At 39.8% G+C, this 21,560-nt stretch overlaps 2 protein-coding genes across 7 annotated transcripts in view; both read right to left on the reverse strand.

Moving 5' to 3' along the window:
* Nucleotides 1-3,437: 3,437 nt before the first annotated feature.
* ndufa9a (NADH:ubiquinone oxidoreductase subunit A9a) lies at nt 3,438-10,658 on the reverse strand. 2 transcript variants are annotated; one of them, XM_047346806.1, is made up of 11 exons: nt 10,535-10,658; nt 7,437-7,610; nt 7,210-7,307; nt 7,046-7,137; nt 6,562-6,703; nt 6,343-6,445; nt 6,143-6,213; nt 5,838-5,914; nt 4,061-4,156; nt 3,812-3,878; nt 3,438-3,681 (listed from the first exon to the last, which is right to left on the reverse strand). In XM_047346806.1, the coding sequence occupies exons 1-11, from the start codon at nt 10,587-10,589 to the stop codon at nt 3,511-3,513; spliced, it is 1,146 nt and encodes a 381-aa protein (XP_047202762.1). In that variant the 5' UTR covers nt 10,590-10,658; the 3' UTR covers nt 3,438-3,510. The 2 variants fall into 2 exon arrangements, with proteins under 2 accessions (XP_047202762.1, XP_047202753.1); XM_047346797.1 differs by having other exon boundaries at nt 7,437-7,613.
* A 1,703-nt stretch (nt 10,659-12,361) lies between these two features.
* dyrk4 (dual-specificity tyrosine-(Y)-phosphorylation regulated kinase 4) overlaps nt 12,362-21,560 on the reverse strand; it is a 31,749-nt gene continuing 22,550 nt past the window's right edge. For all 5 annotated transcript variants that reach the window (XM_047346765.1, XM_047346772.1, XM_047346778.1 and 2 more), the window contains 12 exons: nt 20,163-20,309; nt 19,863-20,016; nt 19,456-19,619; nt 17,798-17,934; nt 17,087-17,227; nt 16,223-16,361; nt 15,905-15,986; nt 15,637-15,809; nt 15,227-15,287; nt 14,285-14,414; nt 13,982-14,139; nt 12,362-13,890 (listed from right to left, as the gene is read on the reverse strand). In XM_047346765.1, coding sequence (XP_047202721.1) covers nt 13,655-13,890; nt 13,982-14,139; nt 14,285-14,414; nt 15,227-15,287; nt 15,637-15,809; nt 15,905-15,986; nt 16,223-16,361; nt 17,087-17,227; nt 17,798-17,934; nt 19,456-19,619; nt 19,863-20,016; nt 20,163-20,309 — 1,722 coding nt within the window. In that variant the 3' untranslated portion in view covers nt 12,362-13,654. The remainder of the gene's footprint in view (nt 13,891-13,981; nt 14,140-14,284; nt 14,415-15,226; nt 15,288-15,636; nt 15,810-15,904; nt 15,987-16,222; nt 16,362-17,086; nt 17,228-17,797; nt 17,935-19,455; nt 19,620-19,862; nt 20,017-20,162; nt 20,310-21,560) is intronic.

The following is a 21,560-nucleotide window of genomic DNA, read 5'->3' on the forward strand; positions in this document are numbered from 1 at the left end:
CCAAGTTTGAGATCTTTGGTTCCAACCACTGTGTCTTTGTGCGGCGCAGGAGAGGTGAACGGATGGACTCTACATGCCTGGTTCCCACCGTGAAGCATGGAGGAGGAGGTGTGATGGTGTGGGGGTGCTTTGCTGGTGACACTGTTGGGGATTTATTCAAAATTGAAGGCATACTGAACCAACATGGCTACCACAGCATCTTGCAGCAGCATGCTATTTCATCCGGTTTGGGTTTAGTTGGACCATCATTTATATATATATTATACATTTCCAGTTTCTTTGGCAAAAAAGTTGAGGAATGAGAAGAAAGAAGAGACTGTGAGATTTGAAGAAGGAAGAATGATAGGGAGACCAAGAAGGTCACAGGTGAAGGAGGCCACTCAGAGTGCAACAGGTGAAGAAATGAGTGAAGATGAGGAAAATGATGTTAGCGTAATTATTAAAGATGTCAGAGAGACAGAAAGAAGAGGAAACTGATGAAGGAGAGAAGGAAGGCACAGAGTCAGGCAGTCCAGCCTATCCAGCTGGACCAGCTGTTGTGGATTTATTCTGGGTATAAATTCCAGGGCAGACATATTAGATGTTTCAATGAATAACATATCTACTCAAGTCTAGAGGTGGGTTATGTAGTTAGATAGTCCAGGCTTTATAGATGTAGTCAATTTATGTTATAATAAAAGCAAATCCTACAATATAGAAACACAGTGAAAACTGGTCCAGCTTTGCCACCCTGCCTAGACCTTTTGCGCCTCCTTTACTCCCCGCATGTAAAGTTTTCTAGATCCGTCACTGGCTGTATTACTCGGCGAGATCCGCCCCAACTGACGAAATTAACACAAGCAGACGTGCCCACACACAGGTGAACACACACTCCCGCCAGTAGAAACAAGCTGCACCGGAAAAAATGTTGCAAAACCAGCTAAACGTTTGTGTTTCTTAACGTCCTCAGAGTAATGATGTAAATATAGGATAACAGATTAAGACAGAGAGATGGGGAGAAACTGATAAAGACAACAAACTGAACATGTTATAGATAACTGATAAATGTTACTATTTTTATTACAGTGTTCTTTTAATATATGTGTTAAATTATGACGCGTCTATATTTAATATATAGCTAAATTTATTAAAGCAATCAATTATTATACTGCTTTTATTTTTTGGTTTGAGGCTTCCAGTTTTAATCGAATTAGATTTGACTTCTAAGGACTATAACACGACAGAAATAAATGTCTGAATGTTTTTTATAAAACGAAGGAATCACATGATGGTCTTCATAAAGGTGAAGTCACTAAATGACAAACTTTACATCCCAACATAACCTTTTAAAATAACTGTTTTAATGTTTTTAAAAATCTGCTTTCTCATTGTGTCAGTCCAGTGTTGCCAGAAGACCAGCATCAGAGACACATTTTAATTGAGTAATGAAGTAAAGTTTATTTGCTAAAACATTACCAGGTCTGATGAGTCTTGATTTCTGCTGCGACATTCGGATGGTCGGGTCAGAATTTGGTGTCAGCAACATGAAAGCATGGATCCATCCTGCCTTGTATCAACGGTTCAGGCTGGTGGTGGTGGTGTAATGGTGTGGGGGATGTTTTCTTGGCACACTTCGGGCACCTTGGTACCAATTGAGCATCGTGTCAACGCCACAGCCTACCTGAGTATTGTTGCTGACCATGTCCATCCCTTTATGACCACAATGTACCCATCTTCTGATGGTTACTTCCAGCAGGATAACGTGCCATGTCATAAAGCACAAATCATCTCAGACTGGTTTCTTGAACATGACAATGAGTTCACTGGACTCAAACGGCCTCCACAGTCACCAGATCTCAATCCAATAGAGCACCTTTAGGATGTGGTGGAACAGGAGATTCACATCATGGATGCAGCCGACAAATCTGCAGCATCTGTGTGATGCTATCATGTCAATATGGACCAAACTCTCTGAGGAATGTTTCCAGTACCTTGTTGAATCTATGCCACCAAGGATTAAGGCAGTTCTGAAGGCAAAAGGGGGTCCAACCCGGTACCAGCAAGGTGTACCTAATAAAGTGGCCGGTGAGGGTAAAAACAGGTAGGTTAATAACAGCGAGCCTGCAGCTGGTGGTGCAATAAAACTGTTTAACTGAAGATGTGCAATAATTTGTAAACCAACCAAACAGTCTGACTGTGGCTAGATGAGAGAACGTTTAATTATCCTGCAGACACTCTGGTTTCCATCATAAATATCCTTTATCTCAGTTACAGAACTGATCTAAAATATTGTCATTAAAAAACTGCATGGAGAATAAATGCCTTTTTGTTTGGAGGCAGAATATTTTCTGTCACTGTTTTTAATCAAATAAAAATATTAAATTCTACAGTAGCATAAATGACCTTTAGGCTAAATAAATATTTACAAGTTGATTAAATGACTTACAATTAAAGGAAGGGCCTTCATCAGACTGTTTGACAAATGCTTCCTGATCTCAGAATCCAATTTACCTAAAAAGCACTTAAAAAAAAGTTTAACTAGTCTGGTAAAATATTAAATATGTTTAAAGAAGTATAAAAAGGACATGAATAAAAACAAAACAGAAACATTATTAATAATCTACAAACTCAGTGTTGAAAGCCTCCAGGAATCAAATGGAGTTGACAGTTTAGTGAACAAATTTTTTATTTCATATCTAAGCTTAGACCAGTCTGACCAGATTTAGTCTAAATCATGGCTGCAGACGCACCAGAAAGTCATCTCTAAATGAGTTTCAGGATTCAACGGTGAAATCGGGTCCATTGCTCTCCGGATGATTTAAGAAGATGAGAGACTCCAGAACCAACGGTGCAGACGAGCTGAAAGCGGCTGATAAAACAACCCAGGCTTCATGAACGCCTCAGCAGAACCACAGGCTGATCCCCTCCATGACACACTGCATTTATGCACAAATTGGACCTGGACCAGGTACTGCCTGCATGTACTGAACAGTGCAGTACTTGGAACACATTTTTGGATAAAAAAATCTATTTTTCTGAATATGCCGTCATATCGAATAGAGTCTGAGTTCTGATGAGTGATTTGTCAGATTAAAACTTCTTTAGAAAATATCCTTTCAGCAGGTATTAAACATAATATTCAATAAGCCACATTGTTGATCAAAATGATTATTGGTCTCATGTAATATAATCTTAAATGTTGTGATTTCATTAAGCAGAAAAACTCATGTTTCACTTAGTGATGGAGTTTGTGAAATAAACGAACTGTTCAATAATATTCTCATTTAACATGACTGTGATAATTTTCTGAGCAACTAAATTCCTGGGTTTTTATCAGCTGTAATCAGAATCATCAACATTAAGAGAAATAATCTCTGAGATCCAACTGATCAAATCTGAGCTTAATGTTTGTTTCAGGATTTTAAAAAGATGCAAAGAAAAATAGATAAAACACCCAGTAGGGATAAGTGTTTATTTATGTACAGAACACCGCTAAAAGATGAATTATTGAAAGACATTTCATGCTATAGTTTAATAGTTGACCGTCTTGGCTGGCTTGGTCTCATCCAGCTCAGCTTCGAGGTACCGGAACCGGCGGTGGCGACGCAGGATCTCAATCGCCTTTTGCTCTACAGATGAAGCTGTGATACCGAGATCCTCCAGACCAGGAAGTCCTGGATACTTCATGTCTGTTGTGTGAAACTGGATGAAAATCAGAGTACAGTATTCTGCTTATTTATGATGTAGATAAGAAAAAAATCTGCCTTGATTAAAGATGACCCAAAGCACTGGTAGAACTACTAAACCCAAGTTTAAAGTCCCACCAGCTTACCCTGTCGATTTTGTCTGGGGTTGTCCAGGGTTCAAACGGGTTCATTGCAAACATCTTTGCAGCCAGGCTGAAAATAGGAAGAAGTCGCTACTTAATTACATTTGTAAGAGATGGGGAGCGCCTAGCTGAAAGGTTTGAGTGACAGAAGTTTTATTAGTAAAAAGACAAACTTTAAAATGCTTCTGTTGTTCTGATCCGTTGGGTCACTGACTGTCGGAGGGAAATGTCAAACTTGAATGAGGTGCTTACTGGTAGAGAGGGCGAGGCAGGGGGTAGGGCAGAAAGGGTCTGTGTGCCACTGCGTAGATGTACTCCACCAGGTCATGAAGGATGTAGCGGTTTGGGCTTCAGAAAACACAAAGTTGGGTATTAATAGATGAATCTACTCCATCTGTCTGATGGTCATAATAAATAACTAGGAAGCAGTCAAAGAGGAGCAGTTATTTCTGGGTCATCACTCCTCTGTAAGGCCTTCGCTTCAAATTCGACTCATTTTCAGTCAACAGCAACATGCTGACAGCTGGCAGTAATCTGTTCAACTCCTTCGTTTAAAAGAGGAACTCAAACCAGCTGGGCTTCCTGATAAACAGAATTTCTTTCTTTAAAATTAAATATAAAAATGTGAAAACGTGAACTGAATTCTCAGATTTGTTTGTGCTTTTACTGCTATCTTAGTATTTGCTGAATTACTGGACATGAAGTGTCCCAATATGATCTTCATAGCCCAGAACATTTCCAGATTTTGTAACATTTATTTAATAATCTGTGTAGTAAAATGTTAACTAAAAAACAACTTTTTGTTGGGTAAAATCTTCCATTTCTATCTCCTCTGAGCAGAGACCCGTCTGCCACATGTCTGCTGTGCAGCAAACAGAACTTCCTATGATGTTCTCTAACAACTCTTCAATAAAGTCCAGATTTGTGGAGTGCACCACAGACACGTCCAGTTTTTTCCACCTGAGCAGTGGATCTCTGCAGCTCCTCCATTGTTACCATGGTCCTTTTGGCTGCTTCTCTGATTAAAGCTCTCCCTGCCCAGCCTGTCAGTTTAGGTGGACCTCCATGTCTTGGTAGGTCTGTAGTTGGTCCGTCCTCTCTACATGTGCAGATGATGGATTGAACAGAACTCAGAGATGTTCAGTGTTTGGGATGTTGTTGTAGAACCTAACCCAGCTTTAAACCGAACCAGAACTTTCTGTCTGACCCGTCTGCTGCGTTCCTTGGTCTTCATGATGCTGGTTGTTCTCTAACAAATATCTGAGGCCAGAACCAGAACATCTGCAGTTAGACTAAATCACACACAGCTGGACAACTAATGAGGTCAATTCTGATGTCATTTGGTTGCACTGATATTTATTTAAGAGACTCAGAGTAAAAGGGGATGAATAAAAACATCATGTTTTTTTAAGATATTGAGAAAACCGTGAATTATTTTCTGTCCAATCACAGATATGCACCCTTTGTGTTGTTCTGTCATAAAAAATCCCAATAAAAATATAAAATACAACCAGGATGTAACAAAAGTTTGGTTGAAACATGAAAAAAGGTGGAAAAATTCAGGATGTATGCATACTTTGCAGGAGACAATATTTAATCACATCAAGGTTTCTGCAAAGTTCAGTGAGTTTAAGACCATCATGAATTACCAAAAATAACTTGGGTAAGTAAATAACTTAATGACTAATATGTGATATTAGATGATGTAACCAGCGGTTTTGATTTTACTTCCTGAAAACATTAAAGGAGTAGAAATCATCTCATGGTTTCTGGGAAGTGTGAAAATCTGAGCCTTGTAGTTTTTTTTTTACAGCTTTAAACAACACTGGTATCCCTCAGCCAGAACTACAATACGGTACTGAATAAATGCCCACAATGCATTTCCCAAGAAAATAAAATGTATATAAAAACTATAAGAAGCAACGAATACACAAATTCTTTGCATAAATAAAATCAATTTATGGCCTGAAATCTGTACATATTAAAGACCATTTTCCGACCCAGCGGAGTTCCTGACACATGGACTTACCCAACGAGGGTGTAGGTCTTCCCATTAGCATCTGGGTCTTTCACAGCGTTGACAATGGCCTTGGCCACGTCCACCACCTGAGGGGGGGGGAAACAGTCCATCAGTGGCATCACTAACCTCATAAAGCGAAGGCGGAGTATGCAGTCAGACGTCTGCGTTCGCTGCTCATCACATCAAGCGAACCCTGGAAGCATGCACTGTAACGGCTTTGCACTTAGTTTTCTTTGCAAAACTTGAAACTATATTTTTGATAGTTTAGGTTGATTAAAAATAAAAAAGATGATTCTTCCTTAAACAAAACTTACATAAACAGGCTGTTTTACTGTTTTCTTCCCGAGGCCCAAAAGAGGAATAGCGTTGCCGAACCAGCGCATATCTGGAAAAGTCACACAGGAATGTTTCTATGAATCTAGAAAAGCTGTGCTGGTGTATGCTGTTTTTAAAATGCTGACTTTGACACAAGGATTAGTGAGATCTTGGTCATGTCATCACACAAGGTTCTTACTTGCATAATGGTTGAAGAATCTGTCCTCCCTGCCAAACATCTCAGATGGCTTCATGATAACAGCATCTGGAAACTCTTCTCTTACAACTTCCTCACCCACAGCCTGTGGCAAAGGAACAAATTACACAACATCAGCGTTACCCTCTATAGTAGCAAGGCCCCCATAAGACATTATAAGGTTTAACTTTGTGTTAAATGTGTCCAGAACCAGCCCGACACCTTGTTCCTCAGGTATTTGGAGGGGCTGCGTATGTCGGCGTTGAGGTGCGACATGTGGATGAACTTTGTGATTCCAGCTTCTTTGGTTGCTCTGGCAAGCTGCTGAGGGATGGTGACGAAGATGTCCTCAAAGCGGTAGTTTCTTTTTTTAAATGAGAACAAGAACAGAGTTGCATATTATTCCAATAAAGTTCATTATGTCTGCATACAATATAGTCTTTAGGTTCTTTTGTTATTAGACAGTTATTTTGTCCCCAAGTAGATACCTGACCAGCTGATTTTGACACGTCACGTACCATCTAGTGACACCTCTGATGAAGACACAGGTTTTCCATTGAAACATGTCAGGTATGTCCTTAGGGACAAAATAATTGTGTGTCTAATAATAAAAGAACCTAAAGATAGAGATTTGCATATTTTACTTTAAAACTTTTTATTGGTAAAACGTAATCTTAACCAGGTTTAATATTCCAGGTTAACCCACCTCGTTTCCCACTCCCTGCCCACCAGATTGATGACCACATTGGAGTTCTCGATGGCCCGTTGGATGGAGTCTTTGTTCCTTGCATCCCACTCCTTTCACACAACAAGAGTTTTAACAACTATTCTAATAAATCTTGTCTGAAAACATATTTCCGTGCAATTTACCATAAAAATAATTTGCCCCAGGTCACCCATGGGCCTGAAGTACATGAGGTCATACTGATCACAGCGGTGGGGGATTACAATCTGAGAGCCCATCTGACCTGCAGCACCATACGACATTCAGGGAACACAACATCATTCTGTTTCATGACATCCTGAGCTGACGATAAGTTGCAGAAAAAGAGAACGCTTGATGAACGCATCATCAGGTCTGCTAGAAAAAAACTCACCCAGCCTGTTGATCATATATCGCCCCAGGAAACCTGTGGCTCCAAACACGGTGGCGGCGATTCCACTGAATGAAGAACGTCCTCCTTTCCCTTTAGGGATGACGGCATGGTGCAGCTTCCTCTGCTGAACTGTGGTGACAGACGCAGCTGCAAACACAGTGGGACAGCAGCTGCCTGCTAACAGGACAGAAAAACTGACATGTAGTTGTAGAGATCTACTCATCAGGATCTTACTGAGACCATTTCTGATTCTCTCAGAAGTCCACCATTTAACAGGGGCAGCAGTTTTGTATCAAACAGAAAATGGTTTGATTCCTGTCATTATATCCCCCAAAGACGGTCAAGTTAATAATTATATTAAATGTATTTTCTAACTAACAGATGAGTACACAGATGGCTCTCTTTCCTGAATAAAACCGGTCATTTTATGAAACAATGAAAATGGTCTTAGTTTTTCAATACTGTGTCATTTCTACATTCCTCTACAATGATGTGCATCACTTGCAGAGGAGATCCACCCCGACAAGCAGACGTGCCCACACACAGGTGAACACACACTCCCGCCAGTAGACACAAGCTGCACCGGAAATATGTTTAAAGACATAAAAGCAAGACAGGAACAATAAAAACAGAACAGAAACATTATCTATAAACCACAAACTCTCACACTGTTGAAAGCCTCCAGGAATAGATGCGTTTTAAAAGCAGACATAAAACCGGAAGTAAAGGTGTCTGTCTAATACAGGTCCTTCTCAAAATATTAGCATATTGTGATAAAGTTCATTATTTTCCATAATGTAATGATTAAAATTTAACATTCATATATTTTAGATTCATTGCACACTAACTGAAATATTTCAGGTCTTTTATTGTCTTAATACGGATGATTTTGGCATACAGCTCATGAAAACCCAAAATTCCTATCTCACAAAATTAGCATATCATTAAAAGGGTCTCTAAACGAGCTATGAACCTAATCATCTGAATCAACGAGTTAACTCTAAACACCTGTAAAAGATTCCTGAGGCCTTTAAAACTCCCAGCCTGGTTCATCACTCAAAACCCCAATCATGGGTAAGACTGCCGACCTGACTGCTGTCCAGAAGGCCACTATTGACACACTCAAGCAAGAGGGTAAGACACAGAAAGACATTTCTGAACAAATAGGCTGTTCCCAGAGTGCTGTATCAAGGCACCTCAGTGGGAAGTCTGTGGGAAGGAAAAAGTGTGGCAGAAAACGCTGCACAACGAGAAGAGGTGACCGGACCCTGAGGAAGATTGTGGAGAAGGGCCGATTCCAGACCTTGGGGGACCTGCGGAAGCAGTGGACTGAGTCTGGAGTAGAAACATCCAGAGCCACCGTGCACAGGCGTGTGCAGGAAATGGGCTACAGGTGCCGCATTCCCCAGGTCAAGCCACTTTTGAACCAGAAACAGCGGCAGAAGCGCCTGACCTGGGCTACAGAGAAGCAGCACTGGACTGTTGCTCAGTGGTCCAAAGTACTTTTTTCGGATGAAAGCAAATTCTGCATGTCATTCGGAAATCAAGGTGCCAGAGTCTGGAGGAAGACTGGGGAGAAGGAAATGCCAAAATGCCAGAAGTCCAGTGTCAAGTACCCACAGTCAGTGATGGTCTGGGGTGCCGTGTCAGCTGCTGGTGTTGGTCCACTGTGTTTTATCAAGGGCAGGGTCAATGCAGCTAGCTATCAGGAGATTTTGGAGCACTTCATGCTTCCATCTGCTGAAAAGCTTTATGGAGATGAAGATTTCATTTTTCAGCACGACCTGGCACCTGCTCACAGTGCCAAAACCACTGGTAAATGGTTTACTGACCATGGCATCACTGTGCTCAATTGGGCTGCCAACTCTCCTGACCTGAACCCCATAGAGAATCTGTGGGATATTGTGAAGAGAACGTTGAGAGACTCAAGACCCAACACTCTGGATGAGCTAAAGGCCGCTATCGAAGCATCCTGGGCCTCCATAAGACCTCAGCAGTGCCACAGGCTGATTGCCTCCATGCCACGCCGCATTGAAGCAGTCATTTCTGCAAAAGGATTCCCGACCAAGTATTGAGTGCATAACTGTACATGATTATTTGAAGGTTGACGTTTTTAGTATTAAAAACACTTTTCTTTTATTGGTCGGATGAAATATGCTAATTTTGTGAGATAGAAATTTTGGGTTTTCATGAGCTGTATGCCAAAATCATCCGTATTAAGACAATAAAAGACCTGAAATATTTCAGTTAGTGTGCAATGAATCTAAAATATATGAATGTTACATTTTCATTATGACATTATGGAAAATAATGAACTTTATCACAATATGCTAATATTTTGAGAAGGACCTGTATCTGTAGGCAGGTGGAGGCTGGATCTCCTCCAAGCTTCAGGAACAGGCAGAGGATGTGGTCAGAGAGAGAGGGGCTGTTTAAAATCAATCCTGGGCGCAGAGAGCTAATGGACTGGAGACATGTTCCTGCGTTTGCCATCTTAAAGAAGAATTTCATGCAATCATTTTGGTCAAAACTTCTCACAGATTTCAAGGTAAGGAGAAACGTCATATTTTTTAAATCTACACACCAGAGTTTTGGCATTATTTAAAACGTATTTTGTTGCTCATCCACACTGATTACTAATGTTTTGCTGAAATACCTAATGATAAATGTCTAAATTGAGTGAAGCTTGGACTCAATGTAATATCAACCTGGAGGATAACAAAAGTTCGGCTTATTGAAGTAAGTCAGTTTTGTTCTGTCAAGCCTGAATTACAGCCGTAATGTTCTGTGTTTTTAGTGTATTTCTGGGAAGGACAAACGTAAAACGTCACTCTTTGTGTTTGCTTCCACCGTGCAGTGCAGGCTCTTATTTCAGCCCTCAGCTAAACACGTAGTTTTAGCCCAAAACATAAACGTATTGATGAGCTACAGCCCTGCTAGCGGACGGTTAGCCAAGCTTGTTAGCAAGGTCACATCAGCCGACTGTCCTTTCTGACTCTCCGTCATCGTTAGAGTGACGAGTTTCTGTGAATAAATATAAATTACAATAATCTGTGCAGCGTTTGTAATCCTCCATCTGCGGCTGTAACATTACTCACTTGAAATCTTTGAAATGACACCTGCAGGACGGCTAATCAACACTACGGTCGCCATCTTCCCGAGTATGGCAACCGTGCAAGGCCAAAATAAGGTGCGCGTAAGTTGTGACGTATTAAGCGCTGGGTCCGCTCCTTTCTATACCACCGGCGTGAGAGTCGGCGATGATATAGAAGAAAGCTTTCTTGGCAAGACATTGGGAGAAAAACATTCACCTACAACAGTAGGTGTCACATTAAAACAGGAACATTCCGTCAGGGAGACTTTAATTCAACTGAATATGTCCTTAAGTGATACGGTGATACAAAACCAGATTTATTAATGTACTAGCAGTATTTTTTTAAATTAAATTTTCACTTATATTTATTGACAAACTCTTTTCATCTTTTTATCTGGACGACATGACGTGAAATATTGCTTAGGATTTTAAGTTTGAAATATTGCACAGACTCCGCTTACATGGCGCGCCGTTAAATGCGACGATAGACAGTAGAAATGATGCAGACCCCAAGAAAAGGCAGTAAGTGGAACCTCTACTAACTAACTAACTAACTAACTAACTAACTAACGCTTCAACAACTTTATACATAGTTTTTTTGTCTCTCTGTGTTAAGTCTGACGTCCTGGGGCCCCCAGGTGTCCTTAAATGACTTCAAGCACAATTAAAACAGTTATGTAACTATTCCAATAACGGCAAAATTAGTAACTAATCACCATGTTTAGTTTCAAATTTTCAACTCTTTATGGTGTTTTAATTCAACAGAAAAAACTAAATGGAAATTAGGGTCGAAATATTAGAATTTAATGACTTTATTGAACTTATGTGGAATTAAAAAGCACATTAATATGCTTGATTTCTCCACATTATGTTAAATCCCAAAAGATTGTGTTTCAAAGTTCATGCTGTAGAATAACTAACAAGCAAATAAACAAAACAAGGAAAACATAAATATATTTTAATGTAGAACTGAGTCAAGTAGGGAGGACAAAACAAACAATAAAATAAAAAAAACATTTTTTTTTATTGCCGCAGTTTCCATTTCTTTCAAAAAGATGTCATGAAAAGGGGGAAAGAATATTTTTAAAGAAGACAACTGATGTTTGTTGTGCTTGGCCTTTTAATATGGATGTAAACATTTTCTAACAACATATTTTAGGGAATTTGTCTCATTATTTTTACAGCTGTTATATCTTACTTTGCAATAAGTGGAATTAAAAAAATGTCTAGATATTATTGTAGGAGTCTTTCTGCATGGAGCTTTCATGCTCTCCCTGTGCATGTGTAGGTTCTCTCTGGGTACTCCAACTTCCCCTACAGTCTAATAACATGGCTGTTATGTAAACTGGTCCTTGGGTATGAGTGTGTGTGTGTGTGTGTGGTTGATTGCCCTGCGTCTCTGAGTCGCCCTGTGATGGACAGCGACTTTTCTAGGGTGTCCCCCGCCTTTCGCCCAATGATTGCTGGAGATAGGCACCAGCCCTGCAAGGATAAGCGGGTATAGGCAATGGATGGATGAATTATTTTATGAATTATGATAAGAAAATATATATTATCACTTATCAGCTCAGTTCTAATTGAATTGAAATATTTTTAAATACTATTAGCACATTGTAATTCTGCTGTTTCATTCATGGCAGCACTACTTTTATTTGATCCATTTTGATTTGATAAATTTCTCAATAAAAGAAATGTATTTATTACAGTCAGTGACGTTAAGCAGTTATGTTCATAGCAAGATTCCATGTTTGGTATCAGGGGCTTAGTTTCAGGTCGAACCCTGGGCACAAAAATGCAAGGAGGAGAAAAATGGGAAGTCATTAAAACAAAATGTCCTTCAAACAAGATTTATTTCAGCATAAAATACCTAAAAATTGCTTCTTTTGAGGTCTTGAATTAACAGCTACAATCCATCTTCTTAGGAGCAGATTATTTAGCTTATACATAGTGAGGACATGTGTCTTTCTTTAAGTTCCATCTTCAAAAACCAACAAAAAAGTCATTCATGAATAGTGATTTAATTGACTAATAAAATTGGAGAATCTTTTTGTTAAATAAAAGGGATCCTGGCAGGGTGGCCCAAATCATATTTGGACAGAAACGGCGCAGTTTCTAATGCAAGTGTCAAAAAAACAATAAAGTGCTGGATTTCTAATACTGCAAGGCACAAACTATCAAAAACAGGATTGTCTTTTTGCTTCTAATATAAAAATATTAGGAATTACAGACATAGAAAATGATTTCATACAGTAACAACACAACAAGTAAAACCTTGTCTAAATTTAAAATCTCTTCCGTTTTACATATGTATAAGAAATTACAGCAGAAATATATACAAAAGATTCTTACAAACCAACATTTTAGGGTTTATTAAAATTGCTTAAGACATATGAAACAAATGCTCCAAACTTTTCCACGATAAATAAAGAAAAAATAATAAGTAACAAGATATCAACTTAGCCATACAATTAAAATGTTTCTCTTAAGTATTTCTTTGTTGTCATAAAAATCCTTTGGCTCAGCCGTTATTAGACTCAATATTTCAGTATTTAAACTAATCTGAGCAGAAGATGTTTCCAGGAAATGAAGATCATCAAGAGATTTTATTCCTTTTCCATCTATCTACTTAATTGTTCTACGGCTGAAGTCGAGCTTCGTGATCTGAGTTTATTTTCAATGTTCATTCAAGAAATAATACACAGCAGGTCCAAATGCTGCCCTTTAAATCTCATTCTGTGGCAAATTAAGTTTTATGTTTCTCATGTAACAAAAGGAGTTACATAGTCTCCAAAAAACTGCACCACAACTTCTATAAAAATACAAGCAATGATTTAAATTTGACAAGCTACAAAAAACATAGAATATGTTCATTGTTGATGATCTTTTTCTCTTGTCCATCAGGTTTTTTCTCATTATGTGGGAAAATGAAGAAAAAAAGCCACTTCAGCTGCTTTTAAACATCAGACTCGTCTTCATCTCTAACCTGTTGTCATGAGACGTTGCTGAAGGGTCTTCTTCTGTGGACGTCCAGAACCCAACAACAACGGCTTTCTTTACCTTCCCATCTGAACATCTGTACTTCCCACCTGTCATGAATGCAACATGGTTTTCACAGAGGTGGTTCCTAGCCATCTTTTCGTTCTGTGCTCATTTCTTCCTGAGGCTTGATAATAATGTGAACAGGCCTCTCTCCGCTGTCCTCTTGCTGCTTTGTGTTTGTGTCTTCACTTTCACACACCTCCTCCTCTGCCGACGCCCCGATGGGCCGCAGACGTTCGCCGGATGCCATTTTTTTTCCAGCTGCTGAACCGTCCCTCTTCAGCTTGTCGTTGCTGCCATGTTCTGAGCTAACCTTCTCCTCTATGGAAGGAAAAACATTGCAAATATGTTATTGTTTGCATTTTTTTTACTTTTACTTTCAAGTGCATTGGGAAGCTTGTGGCATTCTTACTAGGCCTGCTGTTTCCTTGTCTGTCTGTGGTTGTGCAACTGTCAGTGGTCCTTTTTGCTGTCGGCTTGGTTCTAGATTTGATTTTGTTGAAATTTCCTTCCAGGATCCACTGGTGCTGCAACCCTTCATCAGGAGTCATTCTTTTAGTTGGATCCCAGCTAAAAGGCACAGGAAAATAATTACATTTAAAAAGGAAAGCAAATCCTGCTCTGAAACAGCCTTGAAACAAACTTCAAATGATGTTTAAAGTGTCAGTGCTGCACGCAAGACCAAAAACAATCTGAAGAAGTTGATTAGACATACTCAAGGCAGCGCTGGATAAAATCCAGGAACAAAGGATCATTGGTTTTCAGTGCCGCTGACATCTCGATGGAGTCGGGCTTCCGTTTCTTCCCTTTGCTATTAGTGATGTTCCGTGGGTTTCCTTTAGAGTCTGCACAAATAACACAATCTTATAGTAAAAAACTAGGTTTATAAAAAGGCTATTGCACATTCAAGAATGTCTGAGCCTTGTTGAGCAGTCTCACCAAGGCTTGGACTAAAGGGCCAAATTAATTAAGCTACATTTTCATAATAAATGTATTTATTTTCTCAAATTGCTCTCAAAGTATCCCTACCATGCAGAAAGCATCTCTCTGGGTTGATGCAGTTTGCTCACATCTACTGTAAGTGAGGCACTATGGATGTAATTAGTGGGAAATCTGTCCATTTTTCAGATTATTGATATTGATTACCACTAGAGCAAATTACATCAGAGTCTCTAAGACCAGTGCTGTTTGCAACATGCAGATGGCATAAAATATTGACTGTGTTTTAAAGCTGGATGTTTTTTTAAAGCAGTCGAGGAAAAAGGTACAGCAAGCACCCCGAGGTAGAAAACCAGCAGTGTGTAGTGATGGTTTTTCTTTTTCATTCTGAAAATATTTCACAAATAAGTACAAACCATATTTTTTTGGACAAAATGAAGCAATTTTACAAATAATTACATCTTTAACTTCAATAAAGGTTTTCATCTACAATGGATCAGTTAAAGGGTGCATCATGTTACTCTCTATTAAAATCTGCAGTGACACATTAAAAAATATAATATATAGCAATTAAAATAGAACAAACAGCACAACTTTGGGGATTTGGCCTAAAGCTATGCAACATTATGACCTACAGCATAGGTTACACCGTTTACTGAATGATGTTAGATGGCCTCAAAGACAACAGACTGGAACATAGATGAAGGAAAATTCTTACCAAAGAACAATTTCCTCCTTGATGCCGACTGAACAAAATCATCTGGAGGCATTCCAAGAACCTGCAGGTTAAAATACCAGAACTCTTTAAAGCATAGAGGAACCAAAGGAACGAGTTTGAAAAAGTATTCACTCCTTTCACAGGTTTTATTCTGTCTTTATAGAGGAATATTTTTTTAGCATAGGGAAATTATTGGTTTGGATAGCTTTTCCCCCTAATAAAGAAAAACATTATTTTAAAACTTATTTTAAATTATTTTAAAACATATTTACTCAGGTTTTATGAAAACCTTTCTATAATGGTATGAAAATGTGTTGATGTGAAATATTTTGAAGTGACAAAAAGCAAAAACAGAAGGAATCTGCAAGGAGGTAAAAACTTTTTCACAGCACAGTGTTTTTGGGTCATACCTCCATTATGCAGGCTATCTGCTCCACTTCGCTCTCTCCTGGGAAGAGAGGGTAGCCTGTGTAGAGCTCAGCTAGGATGCAGCCCAGACTCCACATGTCAATAGCCATGCTGTACGGGTGACCCAGTATCACCTCTGGGGAGCGGTAGAAGCGACTCTGGATGTAGGTGTACACTAAAGATGGTGAAAGTAGAGGGAAAATTAAGAAATAAGGAAACGGATATTGGGCATTTTTCTTGGTAGTATTCTTTTTTCTTTTTTTTTTTTACCTCTTTGTTGTTCATAGCAGCTTGATCCAAAGTCAACCACTTTGATGTTCCCCGGCCCTCGCTGAGACAGAAGGATGTTTTCCTGTTGACAAATTTTCACACATTCAAAACCCCTCTCTGGTAGGGGTTGCAGTACCATTGCTGTCCACAAGAGGGATCTTTGTATTCTAGGAAAACTTCACATTGAAACCCCCAACAGACAGTGACAATGATTCAGTGCAAAAGCAATGTCTCTATCCAGTGATGGACACCAGTCAGCCCCATCATTCATTGTCTTAATACACATCCAGGCACTGCAGAGGATCTGAATGTCAGTACCGGTTTGAGGTCACAGTGGATTATCTTCTCCCTGTGCAGCATCTGCAGGCACCTGAGAAGAGCGTGGGCGAATCGTCGGATGAGAGCGAGGCTGAAGCCCTGGAAGTTGTTTTTTTTGATGAGCTCATAAAGGTTCACCCTGCCAGAAGGGACAAAACAGGATTCATCAAGCTGCTGAAGAGCATTTACAGGATTTACTAAGTCACTTCTTTTATTTTTATTTCATCCATACATTTCTGCAGAACGAACAATGCAAAACGTTTACATGAAAAAGGATGCACCATACTACTGATCAGAACGACCAGCCAGATGTTCTGTTCCTCAACACTTCTGATGAAACCTTAACTTACTTTGAAGAACATGCTTTGAAATAAGTTGATTGTGATCACATTCACAAGCAGGCAGATACAGCATGTATCCTACTGCTATTTCTTGCTTCTTGTGATAAGCATAAACTTCTTTAGAGTATATGCAACAGGATCCTTCACACCATGAAGCAAGATGGGGTAAAAGATATGGCCCTGATCAAGGCTTTAACTAAAGGATACAGTGACAGTAATGTTAGACAAGGTGCTAGTTCAAGACGTACCCTAAAGGTCATTTGGCCCAAGTGACACCTTAAACTTCATCCCTTCAAATAGATATTAGCGGCAGTTTAGCAGGTAGATGGCTTTAGATACAAAGAAAATAACTCCTTCGTTAGTACAGTTACCAGTAAAACTAGGAACCAGAGAGAACTGGGTGTGGACATTAGGGTTAGGACTAAGAGTGTTAAAGGTGACACACCTCCAATTAGAGGATCAATTATTCATTAAAGTGTTTAGTGTCTCCTGTGAAGGCGAGCTTGTTTGAGTTCATACTAACCCGAGAAGCTCAAAGGAGATGCAAAGATGGTTCCGGAAGTAAAAGTGTTCCTTCATGTGAATGACGTTGTGCAGGTTGTCTTTGTCTTTCTTCTTTATTACTTCCAGAATCTTCAGCTCGACTAGAGCTTGGTGATGAAATCTGCACAAAAATATATAAACTGTTAAGATCCTGAAATAAAAAAAACAAAACATGTTTTATTAGGGCTCAAATTAATACACAGAAGCCTGAATGCAGACGCTTTAGGACAAAATTAAGTAAAAAATCGTTCAGCCCATTAGACAGTGAAGAGTTCCCCTGAAGCAATCCATGGCATTTTGCACCCATTTTGTTTTCTGCATTATTGAAGTGGTGGAAAACCCCAAAGACTCGTGGGTCTAACTAACAGGACTCAGGCATTCTCAGTGGGGAAGGAAAGGTAAGATAACACCACGAAGCACTGACTTCCATCAGGCTAAATCTGGTCTCAACAAATTGGCAGACTATAAAATGTAAAACGATCATGGTGCAAGCATGTGGGAAAATCTCACAACACTATCAGATGTTGGTTTAAAGCGAAAAGATTACTCTCGATTTGTCACAAGTAATTAATTCTTCAGTGTGTAGAGAGGTAGAATATTTCTGAAAGCAGTTAATGAGGAGCATACTTAAACGTTTCTCCTTTAACAGAAAAATCCAAACAGACCAGAAGATGGAAATGTGAGCACGCACCGTTTCTTATTGCGTATCATCTTGATGGCAACAAGTTCGTTGTTCTTGTGGTCCAGACATTTTAAAACTTGCCCAAAAGAGCCTTTTCCGATCACTTCAAGAACTTCAAATCTGTATGCAATGTGATCATGCAGCACCTGGAGGACAACAGAAACAACACTATGTACTATAATATGTACTATAATTATATACTAAAAATATATACAGAATTTTATTAATCCCATTTTCAAAACCTGCTTCATCCTGTTTATAGCATGGAAACGCAAATCCCAAACAATGTATTTATTATAACCTCTCAGTGTAATATAATAATATAATATTCATATCATATTTAGCTATTGGCTATTTGGCTTTGCTTTAACTGCCAGAGAACAGGATAAAGTTCAAATGACATTTAAAGTCCAAATAATAGCCAGTCACTCAGCTGTGAATAGCTCATTCATCAAAGATCAGCTAATGACTCGCAGCTGCCAGTCACGAGTCTAATTTACAGAAGACTTTGAAGCCTGTTGGTTAGTGGGTCTGTGAGCTCAGCAGGGGTCAGTCTTTATTCAACAACAAAGCCCGCCAAACTCTGGGTTCTGGCAATCAGCTGCTGAGCTAAGGTCATGCCAATGCACAGTCCAGTTCTTCATTGTTTAGCCGTGCCTCTTTTCTGGAAAGAGTCATACAACAGAACAAATGCTACCATTAACCACAGAAAGTACCCCTGGCTCAGTGCTTCTGTGTTTACCCGCATCTCTTTACTGGATAAAGCTGTAAACAGAACTATTCCAGCTGTTAGCTATATAAATTCTTTGTTTTTCTTTGTCACAGAAAGGACTCCTGGCTCAGTGCTCAATGAGTGTCTATTCCTGGTTGAAGCCAGTGATGCTGCTGCCATTAACTAGATGTTCTCTCTTTATTATTGTTTCCCAGCGTGTGTGTGTGTCTTCGTACATTTTACATCTCAAGAAAACTGTTAACAAATCCATAGCAGCTACTAACTATGTGCACGGCCTTTAGGTTTCTTTCCTGTAGAAAGTACTCCCGGCTCTGTGCTTGTACGTTTTGCTGTGTTTCTATCCTGGATGAAGCCCTTTATGGTACTAATACTGCCATTAACTCTTTCATCTCGCAGGGATTCTGAATGAACCAGGAACTGCTGGAGGTTCCTACCTGTTAAAATGAAGTTGTTCCTTTCCACTGTTACCACATACTTGCTCACTGTGAGAGATTCAGTACCCAATAAGTCATCCAGGCTTCCTTCTATAGATAGTTCTACCAACCAACATTTCATGATCAACTGAATTTTGACTGTTAATTGTACTGTTATAACTGATCTGTTTCTGATTACTGGGATGCTCGGAGGGAAGAACCATAATGATCTGAACTGAATTTGGACTCAATTCACAGCCTCATGTTAATTGTATCTTTTTGTCTCTTAAAGAGCCTTAAATTGATATTTGTTGTGAACTGAAGTTATATAACACCGGTTTAAAGTTTGCATTTAGTACAGTTCATCTTGGAAGCAAACCCAGAGTAAATGTAGATTACTTTACCAGATATGAACTGATATCTATACACTGTGTTTGCATCCCCTAAGGAATATGCTGGATGTGAGTTTGTTTTTTAAATGTAACAGATAAACCTGTTTAATGCAGCTTCAGCAACATTACCCTGATGTAGCTTCCGTGCTCGTCATCGTATCCGTTGTTCTGCACCGCTCCCTGGGAACCCTCGATTTTCTGGGAGCCCAGACCCAGGTACCAGACCTCTGCATAGTCATTGATTTCCTCCTGCTCAAACTCCGTCAGGCGCTCGCTGAAGTTATTTAGTGCCTCTGCAGCAGGAAGTTGGTAGAAGAGGAGGACACCATGAGTCACTGTAACATTTAAACACCTCAGCCAAGTGCAGAGGATTGAGGATCGGTTTCTCTCAATGCCAGGGTACTATTTTCAGTGCGAGGGGGTTAAGTATTGCTGGTAACCTGTTAGCATCAAACAACCTACACATTAATGAAAATATGACAGCTTGTCTTTAAGTGCCTGTAATTCAGGTACATCTTTAATCCAAACTAACACACCTGTAGGTGACATGGGCAACCTTTGTCCTTCATATGTTGTCTCCGTCTCCGGCTTGTTGCCAAAAGCTTTGCTGTTGTGAGACATGGACGCTTTATCCGTTGCTGCACTGTATCGCATTGTGAACTGTTGTGTTGGCTTTGACCTCTCGACGAGCTAAACAACACATGCAACAAAGAAAAAGTTAAAGTATGTTTAGATTGTTGAAAATGTTTTGAAATTGATCTGCTGCTTTGAATGATCTGATGCTACTGTGCTGGTGCTGCTACCACCTACATGTGTCTTATGAATGAATGTCTCACCGTTTGATAGTTGTTTTGACCCCCTTTGTTGGGGATTTGCGGCAGGATGTTGTCTGACTGTTGATGCTGGTTTTTGGCATTGCTGACCACCACCTGGACCACTGGTGTTTCAAGTTGAGGCAGGGACCCCAAACCAGAGCTGAACTTCTGTAAGTCATAGAAACTCTTAACATTGTTATGATATGGAATAATAAAAGGCACATTGAAACATTAATACCAGTTCAAGAAAAAGAGATAACAAACATGGTGTGAAAAGATATAAAGAAAGTTTGATTGATCAAACTTTAAACGGATTAAATTTGTTAGCTCCGCAAATCAGGCACTGGTCGGTTACTGGATCCAATATCTATCCATCCATCCATCCATCCATCCATCCATCTTGCAGGGGACAGGTCACCAGCCCATCTCAGAGCAACATAGAGACACACAGGACAAACGAACATGAACACACTCATTCACACCTAAGGGCAACTGAAAGAGACCAGTCATGTTTTTAGACTGTGGGAGGAAGTTGAAGTATCCGCAGAGAACCCACACATGCATGGGGAGAACATGCAAACTCTATGCAGAAAGACTCCCGAGGAGTAAAACCTAGGGCTGTCTTGCTGCAAGGCAACAGTGCTACTATCTGTGACACCATGCAGCCCCCAAAGTAACTTATCCATTCAAAATCCCAACATTTTGTTATCATACGGTTCCTACAACTTAAGGTCCTTTTTTATGAGGTGCCACAGAAAATGCCAGGGGCCGTAGTTTCCTCCTGCAGCATGGAACATCGTGTTAAGTATAATTGTCCCTCTTTCTATGAGAAGTCTCTTCTTTATGATTTCGATCAACCTGTTTCTCATCAGGTTGGTTTCTCTCTAACGTTTTACCCCCATCATTGAGGCTCAGGTGTCCAGGACCCCCCTGGCAGGTAGCGGCTGGAATTACCGATCAGAGTGAGAGTAACATGGGGACAAAGCCTCACCAGTCTGGGCTTTGACAGGGACTGTCTGTGGTCTTTGTGGGGGAAGGTGGAGCACAGCAGCCAGCTTTTCTCTGACTGACACAGTGATTGCTCTCGTAGCACGATTACATGTGTTGCAGCCATGCGACGCTCAGTTCCTACAATGATGGACAAAATTAGCCCTCTTGTCCCATGCCAGGTCTTCTGGAGAAAAGGAAACGTTCTCATGTCTGTCTGTAGTGCACTCCTACAACTTCTTTGCTCTGAATAATTCAAAAAATCTCACAAAATGTTTCCTCTACAGTAGATTTCTATAATATTTAATTCAATATCTTGCATCCTGCAGCAGGATCTGCTAACTTGGTTATGACGCATGGAGATAGTGCTAAATATAGTCACAAGCACATGCCACAACAGGCAACCTGTCTGAAAGAACATGATGTTTTAAT

This window comes from Girardinichthys multiradiatus, chromosome 2 (assembly GCF_021462225.1).
Source record: "Girardinichthys multiradiatus isolate DD_20200921_A chromosome 2, DD_fGirMul_XY1, whole genome shotgun sequence".
NCBI classification, from domain to species: domain Eukaryota; kingdom Metazoa; phylum Chordata; class Actinopteri; order Cyprinodontiformes; family Goodeidae; genus Girardinichthys; species Girardinichthys multiradiatus.